The sequence below is a fragment of the Pygocentrus nattereri genome, chromosome 19 (genome assembly GCF_015220715.1).
Source record: "Pygocentrus nattereri isolate fPygNat1 chromosome 19, fPygNat1.pri, whole genome shotgun sequence".
NCBI lineage: Eukaryota > Metazoa > Chordata > Actinopteri > Characiformes > Serrasalmidae > Pygocentrus > Pygocentrus nattereri.
Genome location: NC_051229.1, coordinates 6076935 through 6095958, shown reverse-complemented (window position 1 = coordinate 6095958; position 19024 = coordinate 6076935). Strand labels below are relative to the sequence as shown.

Below are 19024 nucleotides of genomic sequence, written 5' to 3'. Positions count from 1 at the left end.
CTTTTGTTCATATGATCTTAATTAATGATGCCCTTTTATGTCTTTTAATCCTCTGTGAAACACTTTGAGCGCATTTATGTATGAAAGGTACTATACAAATAAAGATTATTATGTTATTATTCTTTGCCTCCCAGTGCCCTCCAGCCACACAATCATTTTAATAATGAATTTTCCATCAAAATATCATAACTATTAATAAAAATAAAAATGAAAGGCTCCTTTAAACATGCCGCCTGCTCACACCGGTGTTCATTTTTATTCATACAGCCACACTATCTCCCAAGCTCTGGAAGTCCAAAAGTCTATGTGTGATGCTCTGAAGCATCCATGCCCTAAGAGGCTAACATTGGCCTGTGGAGCAGTGGAGCTTTGTTCTCTGGAGTGTCAAATCTTTACCAAACACATCTGTGATGAGCTGGAGTGATTAAATCCCACTAAAACCTTTGGAATAAGTTGGAGTAATAAAGTTGGACTGAAGCAGTGAGTTGGACTGATGAAGCTGTATTAAACATCTTCGGGATGAGTTTGGCTGATAAAGCTTCATTAACCATTTTTGGGACGAGTTGGTGTGATTAAACTCCTCTGGAGACCTTTGGGATGGGTTGGAGTAATTAAGCTTCACTGAACTCTGGGGCAAGTTGGATTGATAGAGCTATACCTACCACCAATTAGAGGAGTTGGAGTCATGAAGCTTGAATAAAAACCTTTGGGATGAGTTGGACTGCTGAAGCTGTATTAAACACCTTCGGAATGAGTTGGGCTGATAAAGCTCCATTAACCATCTTTGGGACGAGTTGGTGTGATTAAACTCCACTGGAGACCTTTGGGATGAGCTGGAGTGACGTTCCTAGAAGAGTAGAGGCCGTTACTGCAGACAAACTGCCTATTAATACTTGATTTCAAGAAAAATACTGGACAAGCAGATGCCTGGATACATTTGGTGTATGTCTGAACTGTAAAGACATGGGCAATTAACATTTTCTATAATGGTCTATGGGGCTTTGGCATCACAGAATCAATTACATATCAACTGTACTTGTTTATCTACAATAAGTGGTGGGTTTATAACTGTTCCTCATGAATACACAGGACTGTGTACATAAATAAAACACAGAATGAAGAAAAGACCTTTCTGGAACGATCATACTTCTAATCTCCTTTGAGTCATGTGGTCCTGTAACATCAACTCAGATCTGTTGTTATAATAAGTAACACCTTTATTTTTGCATTTAATTAGCATAATGTCACTCTCACAGCAACTGAGAGAACCAAAGAAACGTTTTTATAAAGCTCCATCTCAAAATCAAAACCTCGATAAACACAATTCTCTTCTTATCAAGCCATTTTGAGTCAGCATTTTATGAAGAAATGTAATAAAATGCTTAAAAAAACACTTTCACACACATATAACAGCAGGAATTAATGTGACAATCAAAACTACTGGTACATGAAAAAAAAGCCCACAGTAGTGGTCATCTGAGTGTCATGATGTTACATTTCCAGTTCTGAGACCAGAGCGTTACTGTACAGGATCCTACACACGAGAATCTCCACCTCCACCAGGTGGCGCTCCACCAGACGGGCCTCTTCTCAAATCATGCCAAAACTTCACCAATGGCTCCCGCTTTCTCCAGATCAGGCCATGACCGTAGGAAATGTACCATCTGTGATGATCAGAAAAATACAAGAAAGCAGACATGAGGGTAAAGCATCACAAATGACTTACTATTGTTTTTTTTTCACAGTATATTTAATTTTCTAGAGCAATTCTGACATTTATTAAAGCTGCACTATGTAAGATTTGGGGATTTGGAGACCTCTCTGGTGGAAATGTGTAATTGCACACAGAGGAAATGTGCATAAGATCATTTTGTAACATTGTGCTCCGGAGTTCTTTGCCGAGTGCATGAATCTGATGATTACGAATGCACTGAAAGGTAATTCAAAGAGAACTCAGTCAAAACTTGGTGAAGGACGCGTTTGAAAAGGATGTGAGTGAATTATATACTACTGTCATCATATCATCATCAGTATAATGTTGATTTTCAATTTGAGACCTGAACATCAAGCCAGACCTTCTTTTTAAGTCTGTGCATGTGACGTTAACACGTAAAGACCTATGAACATATGGCGTAGATCGAAAACCACTGAACCCAACGCCTCTGACTTTTAAATGATTATTTCAGGCTTTACAGGGCGACTCGCAGCAGCACACACTCACCATGTTTTAACCCGTTTTTTTCCTCCTGACAACCCAACTTTCACTTAGTCAGTCTAACAAATGCCCCTACAAATATACTTCTCTGTAGGTGTATAATTATAGCCAAAAAATAATATAGCCAATCATAACAGAGCTCATTTACATATATCAGTCTTAATGGTGTAGGGACAATAACAGCCTGTTTAAGCCTGAGGGATAAAGATAGGTAGGAAAATGTTCATGGAAAAATGAACGATGACCATTTTGGATATTAGATGGACCTTCACTTTTGGAAAAAAGGTACTAAACTGTCTCTGGGGCAGTTCCCCTCTTGTCACTGGGGTGGAACCCTCAAGTACCTTTAGTCAGGGAACATAACTGTTCCATAAAACACTTATGAAAGGGTACTTTTCACCTGGAAAAACTTATTTAAGGTTCACAGTTGGACCTTAAAACCACTGCACTACCTTTAAGAGGACAAGTCCCCTGTCTGTACCTTCATGAATGAAAAAAAATATACCTACACAGTATAAGAAAAATGTTGGACATGGGTCCCTTAACAACGTTTAAATATTGCATCAAACTCGTTTATTCCAAAAATACGAGGGAAATTTATTTTCCACGATATGGACATGGACGAAGCATTTTTCCTTTGATATACTGCACTCCTGGCATTTATTACAGTGTTTTTCTTTAACTTTATAAAAACAATGCACAGCATAATCCATCCATCCATCCATCCATTTTCTAAGCTGCTTCTCCGTCAGGGTCGCGGGGGGATGCTGGAGCCTATCCCAGCAGTCTTCGGGCGGAAGGCAGGATACACCCTGGACAGGTCGCCAGTCCATCGCAGGGCAGACAGACAGACACAGACAGTCACTCACACCTAGGGGCAATTTAGCATGTCCAATTGGCCTGACTGCATGTCTTCGGACTGTGGGAGGAAACCGGAGAACCCGGAGGAAACCCACGCAGACACGGGGAGAACATGCAGACTCCACACAGAGAGGACCCTGGCCGCCCGGTCGGGGAATCGAACCCAGGCCCTCCTCGCTGTGAGGTGATAGCGCTACCCACTACGCCACCGGCTGTTTTTAGTGCGCGCCACTGACATAAAAACAGATTCTGCAAAACTGAGTTGTTTAAGAAAGTAGCACTCCGTGTTTCAACCGTGTGGCTGAATGATCTGGAATTCTGGGAAGTTATTTTGTGACAACATCAGTTGTAAAAAGTGCTACAAATAAGTTGGATTTGATTTGACATTTACAGAACACTGCATGGACTATTCCAGGGGTTGGCCACCCTTTCAACAAAAATCAATCCACCTCGGAAGCCTCAACAGTTTTACCATCCTGGCCGTAAATATCTCACTATCTGCTACTAACATAGACTAAAACATATAAACGAAAACGCAGACGTACTTCGCTCTGCTTTAAGCTTTAGCTCAGCTATAGCCGCTTTTCTCACATCTCTGGCAGGAAGCTTTTCCACAAAAGTAGAACAGTTTCTTGTAAAATGTCTCTCAATGTTTCATTTTTTACGAATCTGAAGTCAGCTTCTCGGTCGTCAGCTTCAATTCTCCCATTCCACCTTAAATGGTGCCTAAGGCTGCACCTTTTAAGGTGGAACGGGAAAATTCGAACACAAAGCTGGTGAATAAGCAACTGACTTCAGCTTTGTGACTTTTAAGTGTTTGATAATTTCTCGTTGCAGATTAAACACATCAGGAAACCAGCTGGAGTGATTATAAACATCCAACCCCAATTCCAATGAAGTTGGGACGTTGTGTAAAACAGAAATAAAAACAGAATACGATGATTTGCAAATCCTTTTCAACCTATACTCAACTGAATACACTACAAAGACAAGATATTTAATGTTCAAACGGATAAACGTTATTGTTTTTACAAATATTCACTCATTTTGAATTTGATTTATTTTGGAATTATTCACTCATTGGAATTGGGGTTGTAAATAAGTCCATTTGTCTCCAAATTAACTTTGCGTGTCTTAAATCCCACAACAGGGCAGTAAAAGAGGACTAGGCTATCAGTTACAGTGGCTGCAGAGGAAGTAAAACTGTATCTCTGTATAAATAGCATAAAACAGGACGTTATCAAAAGCCTTTTTGTTTCAAACATTTTTGGTTTCATATTAGGGGGGAATTATTGCCCCCAAGCCTGGTTCAGGTCTGACAATAGTATGAAGACATTAGAACAGACAGATTAGTGATGAAGTGTAGGAATGTATAAAAGAGATGAGGAGTAATAAGACACTTACAATCCAAACAGCGCCCCGCCAAGGTGGGCCGCATGGTCCAGCATTCTCCAGCCCAAAAGAAGACCAACTGTATCAAAGGCAACAAGAGCCTTCAGCGCCTAGAGAACAGCAGACATTCTGTATTAGCTTATTATTGCAGTTCATATGTGTTTAAAAGCATCTACCACATGCATGAAATCTGCCAATTTCAAAATTTATGCACAATTAGATGATTAAGATATAAACGTGTGATGTGAAACAGACCACTCTGGAGAAACTAGAGTCAGAACTGTTCTCAGTGGTCGTGACGGGAACGAGACGTCTGGAAGTTTATTGCCACTAAAAGCTTCCTCACAGAAAGTTTCATTCACAAAGCAGTTTCAAAAGTTGCCCATCACTGCCACGGTAAAGGAAATCTGAGTCGGTAAGCCTCTCTACAATGAACCAGTTCACATCAAACCACTCGGAACTTTGTTTATATCTGAATTATGCAGAAATGTAGAAGAATCAGTGAATTCCCCTTTAAAAGAAAACTCAAAAGGCACCTACGGTTCCTGCTGTGAAGCTGAGCATAGGCAGCAGGACGATTCCCAGTTGAGCCTCAGGCATCTTTGTGCACACAGCGGCCAGAACCGTCATGACTGCACCTGACTACGCAGCACATCATCGTTTCAGCATCATCTTACGTTACCATTTAAAAGTTCTGAATCACTTTAATTCCCAGTCAAAACGGTCATTAAGTACGTTATTCATTTTCTCCTCTCTCTCAAAGATGAAAGCCTTAAGTGCGGTTTATCTACCAGGTCTTCCAGGTGGTTGTTAGGAGCCACATTTTCTCTGTAGTTTTTAACCATTTTTTGAACTCCAGTTTTAAAAATTCCTGTTTTTTTTTTCTTTGATGTTCTCCTTCCTTATGCAAGTAAATCTCTATCTAATCACCTGAAAAATGAATGTGCACTTAATATTTGTTTTGACTGGAAATTCAATACATGAAGGGCACTCACTGACATTTGGCAGTACTGTAACACCAAAATGTATTTTCAGATATAAAAATATAAGAAGGGGAAAAAATTATATATATATATATATATATATATATACATACACACACACACATACATACATACATACACACACACACAATCACAATATACACATTAGTATAACCCTTCTAATGTACAGTTGTGTAACAGTAATATAGGTTATGAAATAAAAGCTAAGATATGTAAAATTGTGCACATTTCCATTCAAGCAATTAGAGAGTCTGAGGTAGATGCAGGGTACACGGGGCATATAATTATATAATATAGTATGACGGAGAAGCGGCTTAGAAAATGGATGGATGGATGGATGGATGGATATATAATTACACATATACAGTATCTCACAAAAGTGAGTGCACCCCTCACATTTCTGCAAATATTTTATTATATCTTTTCATGGGACAACACTACAGAAATGAAACTTTGGCAGTTTTGGCAGTTTTCCAACAAGATAATGCTGTCTTCCAGCAAGTTGTCTTGACCACCTCTACATGCCTAAATGCACTGAGTTGCGGCCATGAGATTGGCTGATTAGCTATTTGTATTAACAAGCAGTTGAACAGTTGAATTGTACCTAATAAAGTGGCCAGTGAGTATGGGATTTTATATATATATATATATATATATATATATATATATATATATATATATATATATATATAAATACATTTATAAACAATGTATTTAAAGTATCATCAAAAAGTCCTTGCACTTTAAATTAAGCGAACCTCTGAGCTGAACGTGCTACAACCAGCTGCGAAGCTTCATCTGTAATGAATGAAGATAAAGGAGTGTTTACACCAATAAAGTGTCACACCAGGCCTGCACATCTGTTCTGATTAGGTCATGACTGAAGATGCAGCACTCTCTGAGTGTCTTATACATGAGGTGTCCAACTCTTCCTGTACATGTCCTTTGACTGACTTCATAGATAACAAAACTGTTCAGAGACGAGCAGAAGACTCACAGCTCCGAGAGACGGACCCAGGCGGCCTGTGGCTGTTTTACAGATGTAGCTGATGAAAGTGGAGAACACACCTAACAATGAGAAGATGAGATGATCAATATATTACAGCACTCTGATATACAGATCATGGCTTTTCTCCCTTACAGCTGTATGATTGTGGACATCTATACATGTACAGTACTGTGCAAAAGTTTAAGACATATAAGCAAATGTTTACACAGTTGACCTCAGCAGTGAGTTTATCACAATATACATTAGAATAAAGTCGTATTCATAATTTAAATAAACAGAAAAACAATAAAGAGTAACAAGAATTTCTTGGGTCCATATTTTTCCTGGACACCTTCACAGAGACTCGTTAATATCATCAATTACATCATGAGCTCAATTTACTGAAGCACTGATTGGTCAAACCAGGAGCTGCTTTTTAACTACATATAATACTGGACTTCCTCGAGGAGAGGCTTGGAGATGGGTAAACAAACACACCAACATCCAGAAAAATCACAATTTATATATATATATATATATATATCATTATTAATATTCTATAAATTTAGTTTATTCAAATATTAACACTTTTCTCAGCAAACAAACACAAACTACACAAATAAATAGATTTTGAAAATGCGTCTTGGGTGCCTAAGACTTTCGCACAGTACTATATGTAAGAATAACTGCTGTGACACAGAGACACACTAAACTTTCCTTAGCAAAATCACTCATTCTAAATGTTATGGTTCATGCGTATATACAGTCGAACCAAGGCAAGTAAAAATATACTTGTCTGTAGGGGTGGGCGATGCAGTAAAAGCCTGATTGTGAAACTGTATCATGATACATGTTATAATAGACACAATACACTTGTAATTGCACATTTCAAAATGCTTTAGTTCAACATTGTAGGGCAGCGTGGAAGCAGCTCAATTTACAATAAATACAAACATAGACATAGCAGACAAAACATTGATATTAACAGTAAAACTGTGTGTTTAAGGCTGTGATGTCAAACGTATTCAATGTTTTCCACTGTTCAAAAGCAGGTAGAACTGCTATAAGTAGTATTAAATCACTGTGTTTAGTAACACATACAGCAGAAGGAAACAACAATTTAGCCAATCATTATTCTTCCAGTTGCCAAGCACTATCACACGACTGATAAGACCACCAGAATGTAAACTTGGACGGTTTGTTGATGTGTCCATTGCTATTTTTAGAATCATTACTTTGTTTACCATAAAACTACATAAGCTATAAGCAGCTAACGCTATTAGTATTCATAGTAGTGACCACAGAATGAGTGTTTTGCTCATACTGCTCGTATTTTCACACTCGGCAGAGACAAACTGAAGCTTTTTTCTGTGTGCGATCAACAGTGCAGTATATCACGTCATATCAGCCAATAAGGTACGTTGACTGGCAAGCAAGGGAACTAATTAGCCAAATTAGATGCTTAGATTAACCAAAAGACCAACAAATAACCAAAAAGCACCGTTAAATCCTTAATCATGATTATTATAAATGGTTCCAGGTGTCTCTTCAGCCGTTGGGAAAATAACTAGATCGTAACTAGAACTGTAGGTTCATGTTTGTGTCAGTCTTTGTTTCTGAACGTGAAGCAGAAAAGCTCCTCTCTATAACGAACGCTTCTTTATTAAACGCTGCGATTAAATGTGTGGAATGTTCATGATGACATGACAAAAATGAACCACAGAAATTTCTGAAGTTATTGACCTGTAAAGGTCAGCTTAAAAATGTGTTTTTCTATCTTGGGTGTAAATAAATCTCAGGATTAGTACAAATCCTGTTGTACCAGTGCAGTGCCGTCTGCGTTATCCGGCCAGAAGGAAGTTCTTTATTATTGCGACATAAAGCTGATTTGTTCTGAAACTTTCTCTCTCTAAATTTTCTGTGGTTCTGTGTGGAGGGTAAAAAAGAACTTATATCTCCGAAACTGCTGGCCATGTGCATGCTCAGTGCCGTGTTGAGCTTCAGGCATGTCTAAAGGCCTCAGCACTTCTTGCGAAATGAAATTCTTGAGGGGTGTACAAAGCCCAAAAACTTTCTGCGGTTTCATGTTGCCTGTTGCGGATGCTCCACATGACACTACGAGACTTTATTGTAGGTTTCATGACTCCTGGAAAAAACCTCTCTCTCACTCTTCTAACTACGGGGATGTTTGAGCTCTGAATGCTGCCACCGTTTAAGGCGGAATGGGAAAATGCAAATAAGTCTCACCCTCTTGTGAACCTAAATGTCAGAAAACCTGTATGTTTTGGACTTAATATCTTACATTTAGGAGATATTCACTGTTTATTTAACAAATACACATTTAACAGTGAAATATTAGTGTGTCTGACAAAGCTCAAGCTCCTCAAAGTCGTCTGTCTTTGTTCAATGGCATGCCTCTTTTTTACTGACCTATCACAGGCTTGGCCACATAGTCTTTGTCCACAGAGCTCGCCCAGCTGCCATAGGCACAACACGGTGAACAAAGCCCCCGCGCAACATCTGAGGTTGTTCATTTTCTCTGCAGTTACGTCATATTGTTTGCTGAAACCAGGCAAACTTCGTCTCTGCAAGAAGTATGATGAGGCCTTGACATGGCTGATGGCCAGACTTCTGTATGGTCGGTCATTTCAGGTTTGATTATGGTGTTACTGACCATTATTTAGCTCCGTTTATTATTAGAGGGGTGATAATCTATCCCTTTACTGCACCTGACACAGATTAAAACAACAGTTTCAGGACGAATATAGAAGATGCCCTTGATAAAAGTTTGCTTTCTGTAAATATGATTTAAAAGACAGCGTTGGTGTTTTATGTTTGAAAGAGTGCAGTGAAAAAAGAATCTTCATGTTTGTATTTTTCTTTCTTTTACAAAGTGTCAACTATGAAATATTAATTATTGACAAATTAATTATTGCACTTTTTATTTTAAAATAATAATGGACTGACTAATTGGATTAACGATAGCTTCAGCCCTACAACGTTTCACATACCACAGTGCACTACATCCAGTAAGGCCATGGCTTCATTCTCATGATCTCACCTGGCTTCATTCTCATGATCTCACCAAGAAAGCTACACTACTCTAGAGCCACTTCCAAACCTCTATAGTGAAGCTTATCATGACGAAATGCCATGACATCACCGTATCTTTCATCCCTACTTGACTGACAGGGCCACTTTCCTGGAGGTCAACCTAAAAAAATACCTCCAGACAGGTAGACAGCCAGGAACTGCTCCCGGCCGAGCAGAGAGACTACGCTAGTGGAGAAGGTCCACAGCACGTACATGTTGGCCATCATATGGAGAATGGAATAATGGCTAAATGAAGAGAGGACCATGGGAAGGCACCGCGTCTCTAAAAACAGGCAGAAAAAGCAGAAGTACATTAGCATCAGGGTCTAAACTTAAAAGGGAAATCCACTGATTTTTCAATAGGTTTGCACAATTCAGTGGGTGAGCTGTACACAGAGCCATTCAGAGTGGTTCGGTGTGAAATGGTTAATAATAGAGAAACTTACAGTTTCAGATTTCTTTACAGTGGTGGTGATGGGAACCAGGGGTCGCCACTACTACAACACAAATCCAGCCATTTTACTCGCTATCCAAAGCCACCAGTTAACCTATACGAGTCTTCTGAGTTTTATATGTATGAGGGTAAAATAGTTGTTAATCTGAAGAAAAAAAAAATAAATAAAAAGCTTTCTTTGGGGACTATTTTGCCTCACAACCCCCTTCATATATCCCTGCATTATGAATAGATTAAAATAAACTGATTAACATGTTTTAGACCAAAACCTTATTACTAAACCGCTGTAAAACAATGTCTCAGACATCATCTGAGGGAGCTTTTAGAGGCATTAGACTCCCCAGATGTCTGGTTCCCATCACCACAACGAAGCATTTCACACCAAACCACTCTGAATGACTTTGTTTACATCTTAACCATTTCATTATGTAGACATTTTTAAAAAACTGGTGGAATTCCCCCTTTAAGGAAGCTGTCTAGCGTGACATGCACTCACTTGAAGCAGGGTTGGAGGTGAAGTACTTTAGCATGCTGCGCTGCATGTAAGGAATTCTCCAACAGCAGAGCACTACAGTGTTCAGAGCTATGACACCTGAGGAGTAAAACAAAAGTACATTAGTGAGAAAAAACTGAGACATACGACTCCTCACTGGTGGGTCTGCAGGGATCAGAGGACAAGGTCAGTTACTGGGGTTTAATTAAAGGAACACTTTAGTGGAAAAAACGTTACCCAATTTACCAGCCAGTGTCCACGCTTTGCTTCTTTCGTTTGGTACTGGAGCCACAAGGCTAATGTTGCTGACAAAGACTAGAAGTCAACAGTCAATAGCCACCCAATTTTTTCCATAAAATCAATCCTGAAAGCTTCTCTCAGCACGTTCAAAATGCATCCAGGGCTTCCAAGACTTATCGATGTGGTGTGGTAGGACTTACTGTTGTACTAGGGCAGTTTGTGGCTCACAGAGTGGGTGTGGCCATGTGTACAAGGACCTGTCACTCCAAATCAGACAGTACAAAAAGACACGTCTCCATGAAAATGTCGGGCCGGAACCAGAAGACGAAGACCAGAAGCAAAAGAGCGATTTCACAAGCTAAAAATGTTTCAGCAAATTTGAGAAATGAATGAGTAATTTATAATAAAATTAGGAGAAAATGAGTAGCGAAATGTTTAAGACTCATTATATTCATTATACAGGGTGATTCAAAAAGATCTGTCCGATTTCAAAGCGCTATATTTTTACAACTGTGAGGCGCCGAGGAAGCAATCACATACCGATTGCAAAGAGGGGGTCACAGAGCTTCTGACTGTCTGTGGAAGACGGCTCCCTTCAGTCTGCAAGGAGATCAGACCCCTGAGCAGAAAGCGTTCAGCGCTCTCCACTTCAATAAGAGTGAATCCGTCAGAACCGTGCAGTGTGATTTTCATGGGCAGTGAAGCTCCAACAGCTCAGAGCGTCCGTCGTTGGTTCCACAGCACTGGATGATCTCCGAAATCGCACTGAAGAGCCGCGGGTTCAGTGACCAGACATGCTCAACGGAGTATGGGATGAGTTGGACTGTGGTGTTGACTATGGCTTGTCTGTACAGCTGGAGGAGGTTTATTTTAAGCACTTGTAAAATTAAATTATAAACTTTATGCTTCAACTGTTTTCAGTTCACTGCATTGTTCTGTAATTTACAAGTGAAATAAATCATTTAGAAATTGGATGAATGTTTTTGAACCACCCTGTATTTGCAACATACTTTCAACATTTTCTTCAACTTCTTGCTTGAGGATTTCATTATTTTATTCAAAACTTTTGCCACAAAAAATTTAATCCACACAAAAAAGAACAAAACTTCAACACCCATGGCCGTACGCAAAAGTTTGGACAGATGACACGTCAAAAATAAGTCAACACATCCTCTACAAGGAACAACTTTAAATATGACATTTTCTGTAAATCTTTGCACACAATTTCTATATTTTCCTTGTTTAACATAATGAAAAAAAAAACAAAAAACAAAATACACACTCCAAAAAATAGTATCTTGAAAAAATGATCCTAAACCTAGTCGAAAAATCTCTCTCATTTATTATAAGATTATTTACCTTACTTCTAAATAGTTTTACTTGTTTCTCTCTTTATAATGGCAGATAATTTTGATGGTTTCAAGCACATTTCTTAAAACAAGTAAAATGATCTGCAAATATAATGAGATCATTTTCCTTAATAAAATGACTTAAAACAAGTATAAAAAGTCTACAAAAAGGTAAAAAAATAATAAATTAAGCTTACAACAACCTCAACAAGAGAAATATTAGATCTATTGACTGTATTTAAGTTAACATTACTTGCCAATATGACATTTTTTGCAGCGCAAAATGTGCCTTATCCCTGGACAGGCCACATTTTATGTTTAATTTGTTCCCCAATGTTTTAAATTAAGCCAAGGAACAGCAACTGTGCATTAAAATGAGCAGAAGTGTGTTATTTCTCTAGGATGTGTACCAGCAATGGCAGCTGCCCCCGTTTGGTAGTCATTGTTTGTGATAATGTTACCAACTAACTGGTCTGGAACATACAGGGAGCTTTTAACTTTACTTTCAGTTTGCCATGTTTTACTGGATTCAACAAACATTTGAATGATGAACATTCATTTTACAACTAAAGCACAAATAAATCTGGTTGAATAGTTGGGCCCATATCCGATCCCATGTACCGGACCTGATACTACCGTGCAAGCAACCTGTTCTGCAGAACTTCCACAGAAAACCAAATGTAAGAAGTTAGACACTCACCCATGACTGTTTTCTGTCCCTCAGTCTTTCTGCTCCACCAGTCATCCACGACAGACATGAGCACGATCATCTGCTTCTGAAAGTCTGAGAGCTGATTCCACCAATTGTGCCAATATGCTGTGTCATGGCTCTGTGCAAACCCAGTTCAACAGCAATATCACTGGTCTGTTATGGACAACAAATGTCAAAAAACTGCAGAATCCAAACTAAACATGATGTAGCAGCATAACAGCCGGAACAAACAGCCAGAAGATCTTAGATCGGCCTCAAATGTAGCAGGTTTTGAATCCAGGGTAAGAACATCGCTCTTTTCATGTGCCTGTAATTGAGCTCAGAGACCTGCACTTTATTTTTAGCTCTGCACATTTAATAAGCCAATTTGAACCTTTTTGCCTTTAGTTTCCTTTTCATGATTTTTGTTTAGTTTTTATTTATGCTTTAACATTTAATTTCCTTTCTTTATAAAAAGCTACTGCACTTTGTATTTTAGTATTTTATTACTCTATTCTATTTCTTTTACTCTGCATATTTTTATTTATTTCTTTTTTTTTAAACAATACAGCCATAATAATTTATGTAAAACTATCAGATGTTTATAATATCACAAGAGGCAAGCGTAGGGTTCTCCTTTAGCAGCTGTAGCCAGTCAGCAGCCTGTCCTTGTTTTCCACCCACACACAAAAAATATTTCCAAAAGTATTCGCTCGTCTGCCTTCTCACACACACATAAAATTGAGTGAGATCCCGTTCTTAACCCACAGGGTTTAATATGATGTCGGCCCACCCTTTGCAGCTATAACATCTTCAACTTTTCTGGGAAGGCTTTAGGAGTGTGTTTATGGGAATTTTTAACCGTTCTTCCAGAAGCACATTTGTGAGGTCAGACACTGATGTTGGACGAGAAGGCCTGGCTCACAGTCTCCATTCTAATTCTATCGGGTTGAGGTCAGGACTCTGTGCAGGCAAGTCAAGTTCTTCCACACCAAACTGGCTCATCCGTGTCTTTATGGACCTGCTTTGTGCACTGGTGCGCAGTCATGTTGGAGCAGGAAGGGGCCGTCCCCAAACTGTTCCCACAAAGTTAGGAGATGAAATTGTCCAAAATCTCTTGGTCTCCTGAAGCATTAAGAGTTCCTTTCACTGGAACTAAGGGGCCGAGCCCAACTCCTGAAAAACAACCCCACACCATGATCCCCCCTCCACCAAACTTTACACTCGGCACAATGCAGTCAGACAAGTACTGTCTCCTGGAAACCACCAAACCCAGACTCGTCCATCGGATTGGCAGACGGAGAAGCGTGATTGGTCACTCCAGAGAACACGTCTCCACTGCTCTAGAGTCCAGTGATGGCGCTTTACTCCACTGCATTCCACGGTTTGCATTGCACTTGGTGATGTGAGGCTTGGATGCAGCTGCTCGGCCATGGAAACCCATTCCAAGAAGCTCTCTACAGAAAGTTGGTGACCTCTGCGCACTATGCCCCTCAGCATCCGTTGACCCCGCTCTGTCATTTTACGTGGCCGACCACTTCGTGGCTGAGTTGCTGTCGCTCCCAATCGCTTCCACTTTCTTATAATCCCACTGACAGTGGACTGTGGAATATTTAGTAGTGAGGAAATTTCACGACTGGACTTGTTGCACAGGTGGCGTCCGATCACGGTACCACGCTGGAATTCACTGAGCTCCTGAGAGCGACCCATTCTCTCAAACACTAACTCACACAGACACACACACTAACAACAGGCCATGTAGGAGGAGAACAGAGTGAAGGACACAGCACCTCCACGCTTTTATTCCCCGCAGGTTCACCCAACACCAGATGTGTAATATAAACGTGTGGAAGGTGAACAGTGTGAAGACACTGAAAATGGGTTATTTTATATGTTCTTCACAGAAAATGAGCAAAGGCCAATAATCTGAGGTTGAAATCATAAGTCATCATTTTTTCTTTTGTTAAATATTGAAAATGGGTCCCACAGACCTGAAGACCACACATGGGTTAAACGCTAGCATTGTTATCTCAAAGATTAATACATTTTGTGGAGGCCTTGGTGAACTCTGAATTATAACTTGATCATCTTCCTTGCTAAGGATGCTGGAAAAGGTGCTAGTATATAACAGCAGTGCACTGGTTATCTCTCTGTTTGACTCTACTGAAGGTTAAATGCTAACACCATTATCCCAAAGAGAGATTAATACCATAGAGTTAGAGTTAATCAATTCTCTTAGTGGTGTTGATTGATCCCTCACAGCTGGTGGTCTTCCTCACCCAGGGAGCTGGAGAAGACTCGAGTAACACTGCCTATTTTATTGTCACTCTTAAGCACTTTGTCTTTATTTATTATTTTTTTAATCTATTAATGTTCTTTTTGGTTTTATTTGTATGATGCACCTTGAAATGCCTGTGTATGTGACATGCTTTGTAAACAAACTTGCTTTGCCACAGCGTACCTGTTCATGTTTCTTCAGCTTCTCCTCTTTGGCCTCCTCCATGGCCGTCTCCACTCGAAACTTAACTGACTCGTACTGTAGGATGGCGGCGGCGCCGAAGGAGCAGCCTGTAAACTGAAATGGCATTAGGCCTCTCACAAAGCCTTGTATCAGTTAATGCTTATCCACATGTTCTGTAGACAGAAACTTGTTCAGGGATTCTGACCTACAAATTATTTCTATCATCAACTGATCTTTGGGCTATCACTCAATTATTCCACTAACCACCTTCTGCTCTTTTGCTGGTGTAATGAAATAACAGAAGTCATACTAGCACTTTCTCTCTCACTTTCTATTTCTCTACAGTGCCCCTCAAATGTATTTGGACACTTTTTTTTTTAAAACCTGATTTTCTCCCAATTTAGCCGTTTCCAATTCCACCCACTAGTTAGGACTCCCCCAATTACACAATACTACCAATGCTAGGAGGGTGAGGGCAGCACAGGCTTCCTCTGATACCTGTGAAACCAGCCACCGCTTCTTTTTGAACTGACGCTCACGCAACGTCACGGGACAGCCGAACGCGCTCGGAGGAAAGCGCCAACCGCCAGATCTGTTATGTCAGCTAACAGACACCTGCGCTGACTAGAATCATGCTGGGCGTGGGGGGCATCAGTACAATTTTAATTCTGGCAAAAATACTTTTTGGGGCAACTGAAATCTGTTGAAACAAAAGCATGTATCATATTGACGTTACATAGTGTTTTACGTTTTTAGGTAAACAACATCGCCACACCACCTTTTTCTCTAATTGACGCTGGTGAGTACTCTGCACCCCCTCCTGGGTTAAATCAGGCGCTTTGTGGGTTATCTGCCTGGAAAGATCTGAGGAAGACTTACCCCCACTGTGAACACTAGGGGTCTGAAGAGTTGTCCTGGCTTTCTAGGAGGTGGGACAGATGACCCAGGGTGAGTTTTCTTCTTAGCTGCGGCTTCCCCCAAATCTGAAGCGGGATTTTGCTCTGGGTTCTCTTTCCGGATCTCCGGCTTCCTCTGAGCTTTCCGAAAGCCACATCTCTGCTGAGGATGAAGGGAGAATCTGGAAAAAATTAAGGATCACATTTGAATGTGACCTCGTCTGGGGGACTGACACTGACAAGAGAGTCAGTGCTAACCCTCCTGTTTATCTTCACATCTACTGACATCTATAGTCCCAGCAATTTAAACCTCAGGGAAATATTAAAGTTCTGGTGGGAAGTACGTTTCCCCTCCATGTGGAGTGATCCGTGTTTCTCACACTACTACTAGGCAGATTATAAAATTGCATGTTTTAGTGACCTCAATATAATCCAAAACAGCCAAAACAAATGTGTGTAAAATGTTATTTGTTATGTTTTTAAAACAAATAGTTCTGGTTCTAAAATCTGATTGGCTGAGCCGCTTTCGAAGCCGGTGTAAAAACCATGACGTACAACTCCTACGACCACCTCACAACAACTGAACTGTATATTACTGCACCACGTCACGAAAACCCTTGTGCTTATAATGAAATAATCTTTGACTCTCATGCTGCTCGCATAGACCACCGAGTATACTGATAAAGTAAGAACCCGTTTTATGTTTTAACTGAGGGACTCGCAACTTATGTTCTTAACTAGAACTCGGCTGGTCATCTGACTAAAAGGCTAAAAGAGCCAACAGCATAAACAGCTCCATCATTAACATCACAGGCTTGAATTCAAGTACTTACAGCATGATTCACTGAAAATCGGCAGTATAAAAGTCTAAAACACGTCACTTGAATGTCTGACACCCTTCAAATGTTCATGTTTCAGTCAGAAGTGGCGTCAAACCAAGGCTGAATCCCAAACGGCTCTGTGTTCCCTAAATAGTGTGCTACCTATGAAGATTTAGAAATTCTAGCCTCTAAAGCCAAACAGTGCATCGTTTATCGAGTATGGATGTGTCCGAGTCCCGACTGACTTTTTCCTAAGCTATATTTTAAACTGCTGGGCTGCAAGATCCAGTATCCAGTTAAAATCATTTGTAGTGCACTATGTAGGGAGCAGGGAGCCATTTGAGATTCAGCCCGCTGAACGTTCTCCTCATTTTTGCTGTCCACATTTGCTTGTGTGCTAAAGGAACTACATCTCTTGGCGTCAATTATTATTAACAATAAATTCTTTTCTGAAAAGTTGTGTATTTTATATTTTATTTTGGCTGCAATTTTGTAAAAGCAATAAGCTACTTGAGGCTGCGTGTTACTGAGATTTTATCAGGGGAAGGGACTCCGTTTCGTGTCTAAGCACAGCCTCCCTGTGACACAATCACAGCAGCCCACAGACTCTCGTGGATTATTGCTTTATTAACACAGACGTGTACGAAACGTGTGCAAGACACTGAAAACATATCATGTTAAGTTTATGTTTACTACGGAGCCCCTCTGGAGACATCCTGTAAAAATATGAACGTGTGGGAACGAGATCCTAATGCATGGCCACGACTTAATAAGGCATGGGAACTATATAATTAAGTCTTGACCACAGCTTAACAAGGCATGGCCATCTGTTATGCACAGAGCCCTGCTGCTGACATCCTGTGTATATAAAAACAATGTATGGCCACAACTTTATTGAGGCATGGGGACCAGATCCTAATGTGAGGCCACAACTTAGTAAGCGATACTTTTTTAATCCCACAAATGGGGAAATTCCACCTCCGCATTTAACCCATCTGTGACGTGAAACACCACATACACACTAGTGAATACGCACACACTAGTGGGCGGTGAGCACAAGGAGCGGTGGGCAGCCCTATCCACAGCGCCCAGGGAGCAGTTGGGGGGTAGGTGTCTTGCTCAAGGACACCTCAGTCATGTGCCGTCGGCACTGGGGATCGAACCGGTGACCTTCCGGTCACAGGGCCAGTTCCCTAACCTTAACAGCTTAATAAGGCACGATTCCCACACCTTACTAAATCGTGGGCACGACTTAATTATCTCGTTCCTACCCTTACTAACGCGTGGCCACACATCAGGATCTCGTTTGCACCCGTTAATACGGCGATGTCGCCAGCAGGGCTCCGCACCATGGGGTTAAGCTGACCATAAAGATGAAACAGGTCTGAAGTGCAAAGTTCATAATGAGCTACTAAGAGCCCCTCCTCAAATCCCTCAATGCCATAACGTCACCAAACGACCCTGTGAGCTAATTAGTGACTGTCGTCCGGTGAACCCCTCACCTGGTCTTCGTAAAGAGTGTGGAGGAACTGCAGAGCTCTTCTTTGGTCCACTGTATGAAGCCCCTCCACGCCATGACCGGCTGACCCGCTGCAGTAAACAAACCAGAGAAAACGGGGCTCGGCTACCGACAGACTCCTTCTGCCGCACTGTAGGGCATTACTGTCACTCTGCCTGGATTAAAGACCGTTCAGGAAGAGTTTTAATCCATCTTTAGTCTGAATAAACTCGCAGTTTTTACTCAGAAGTTTTCTAAATCTTCGTCTTTAGCTCTAAACCCAATCACTCAGTTTGGAGACTACATTTCCCTCCGTACCCACAACATCTTCAAGAATGTCATTGCTGCACTGGATTTGCGCATAAATCATGGTATGCGCAAATTCGTTCTTCTCGCAAATTAGCGACAATAATACACTGTACATTTACACACTTTGCATTTATTTATTTATAATTTATTTTTAAATAAAATGCAAATTAACAACAATAATACAGTATGTTATTACTACTATGTTTATTTTTGAATTGTAATTATTTATTTTTATTTTAAAACTTTATTTAAAAATTAA

General features: G+C 40.3%; 1 protein-coding gene across 1 annotated transcript; it reads right to left on the bottom strand.

The window, feature by feature from the left end:
- Positions 1-232: 232 nt before the first annotated feature.
- On the bottom strand, positions 233-18773 carry parla (presenilin associated, rhomboid-like a). Its single transcript, XM_037530862.1, has 10 exons — positions 18461-18773; positions 16121-16319; positions 15242-15355; positions 12790-12919; positions 10504-10599; positions 9687-9836; positions 6470-6540; positions 5009-5110; positions 4481-4578; positions 233-1664 (listed from the first exon to the last, which is right to left on the bottom strand). Exons 1-10 carry the CDS (start codon positions 18532-18534, stop codon positions 1535-1537), a joined length of 1164 nt encoding a protein of 387 aa, XP_037386759.1. The 5' UTR covers positions 18535-18773; the 3' UTR covers positions 233-1534.
- Positions 18774-19024: the final 251 nt, after the last annotated feature.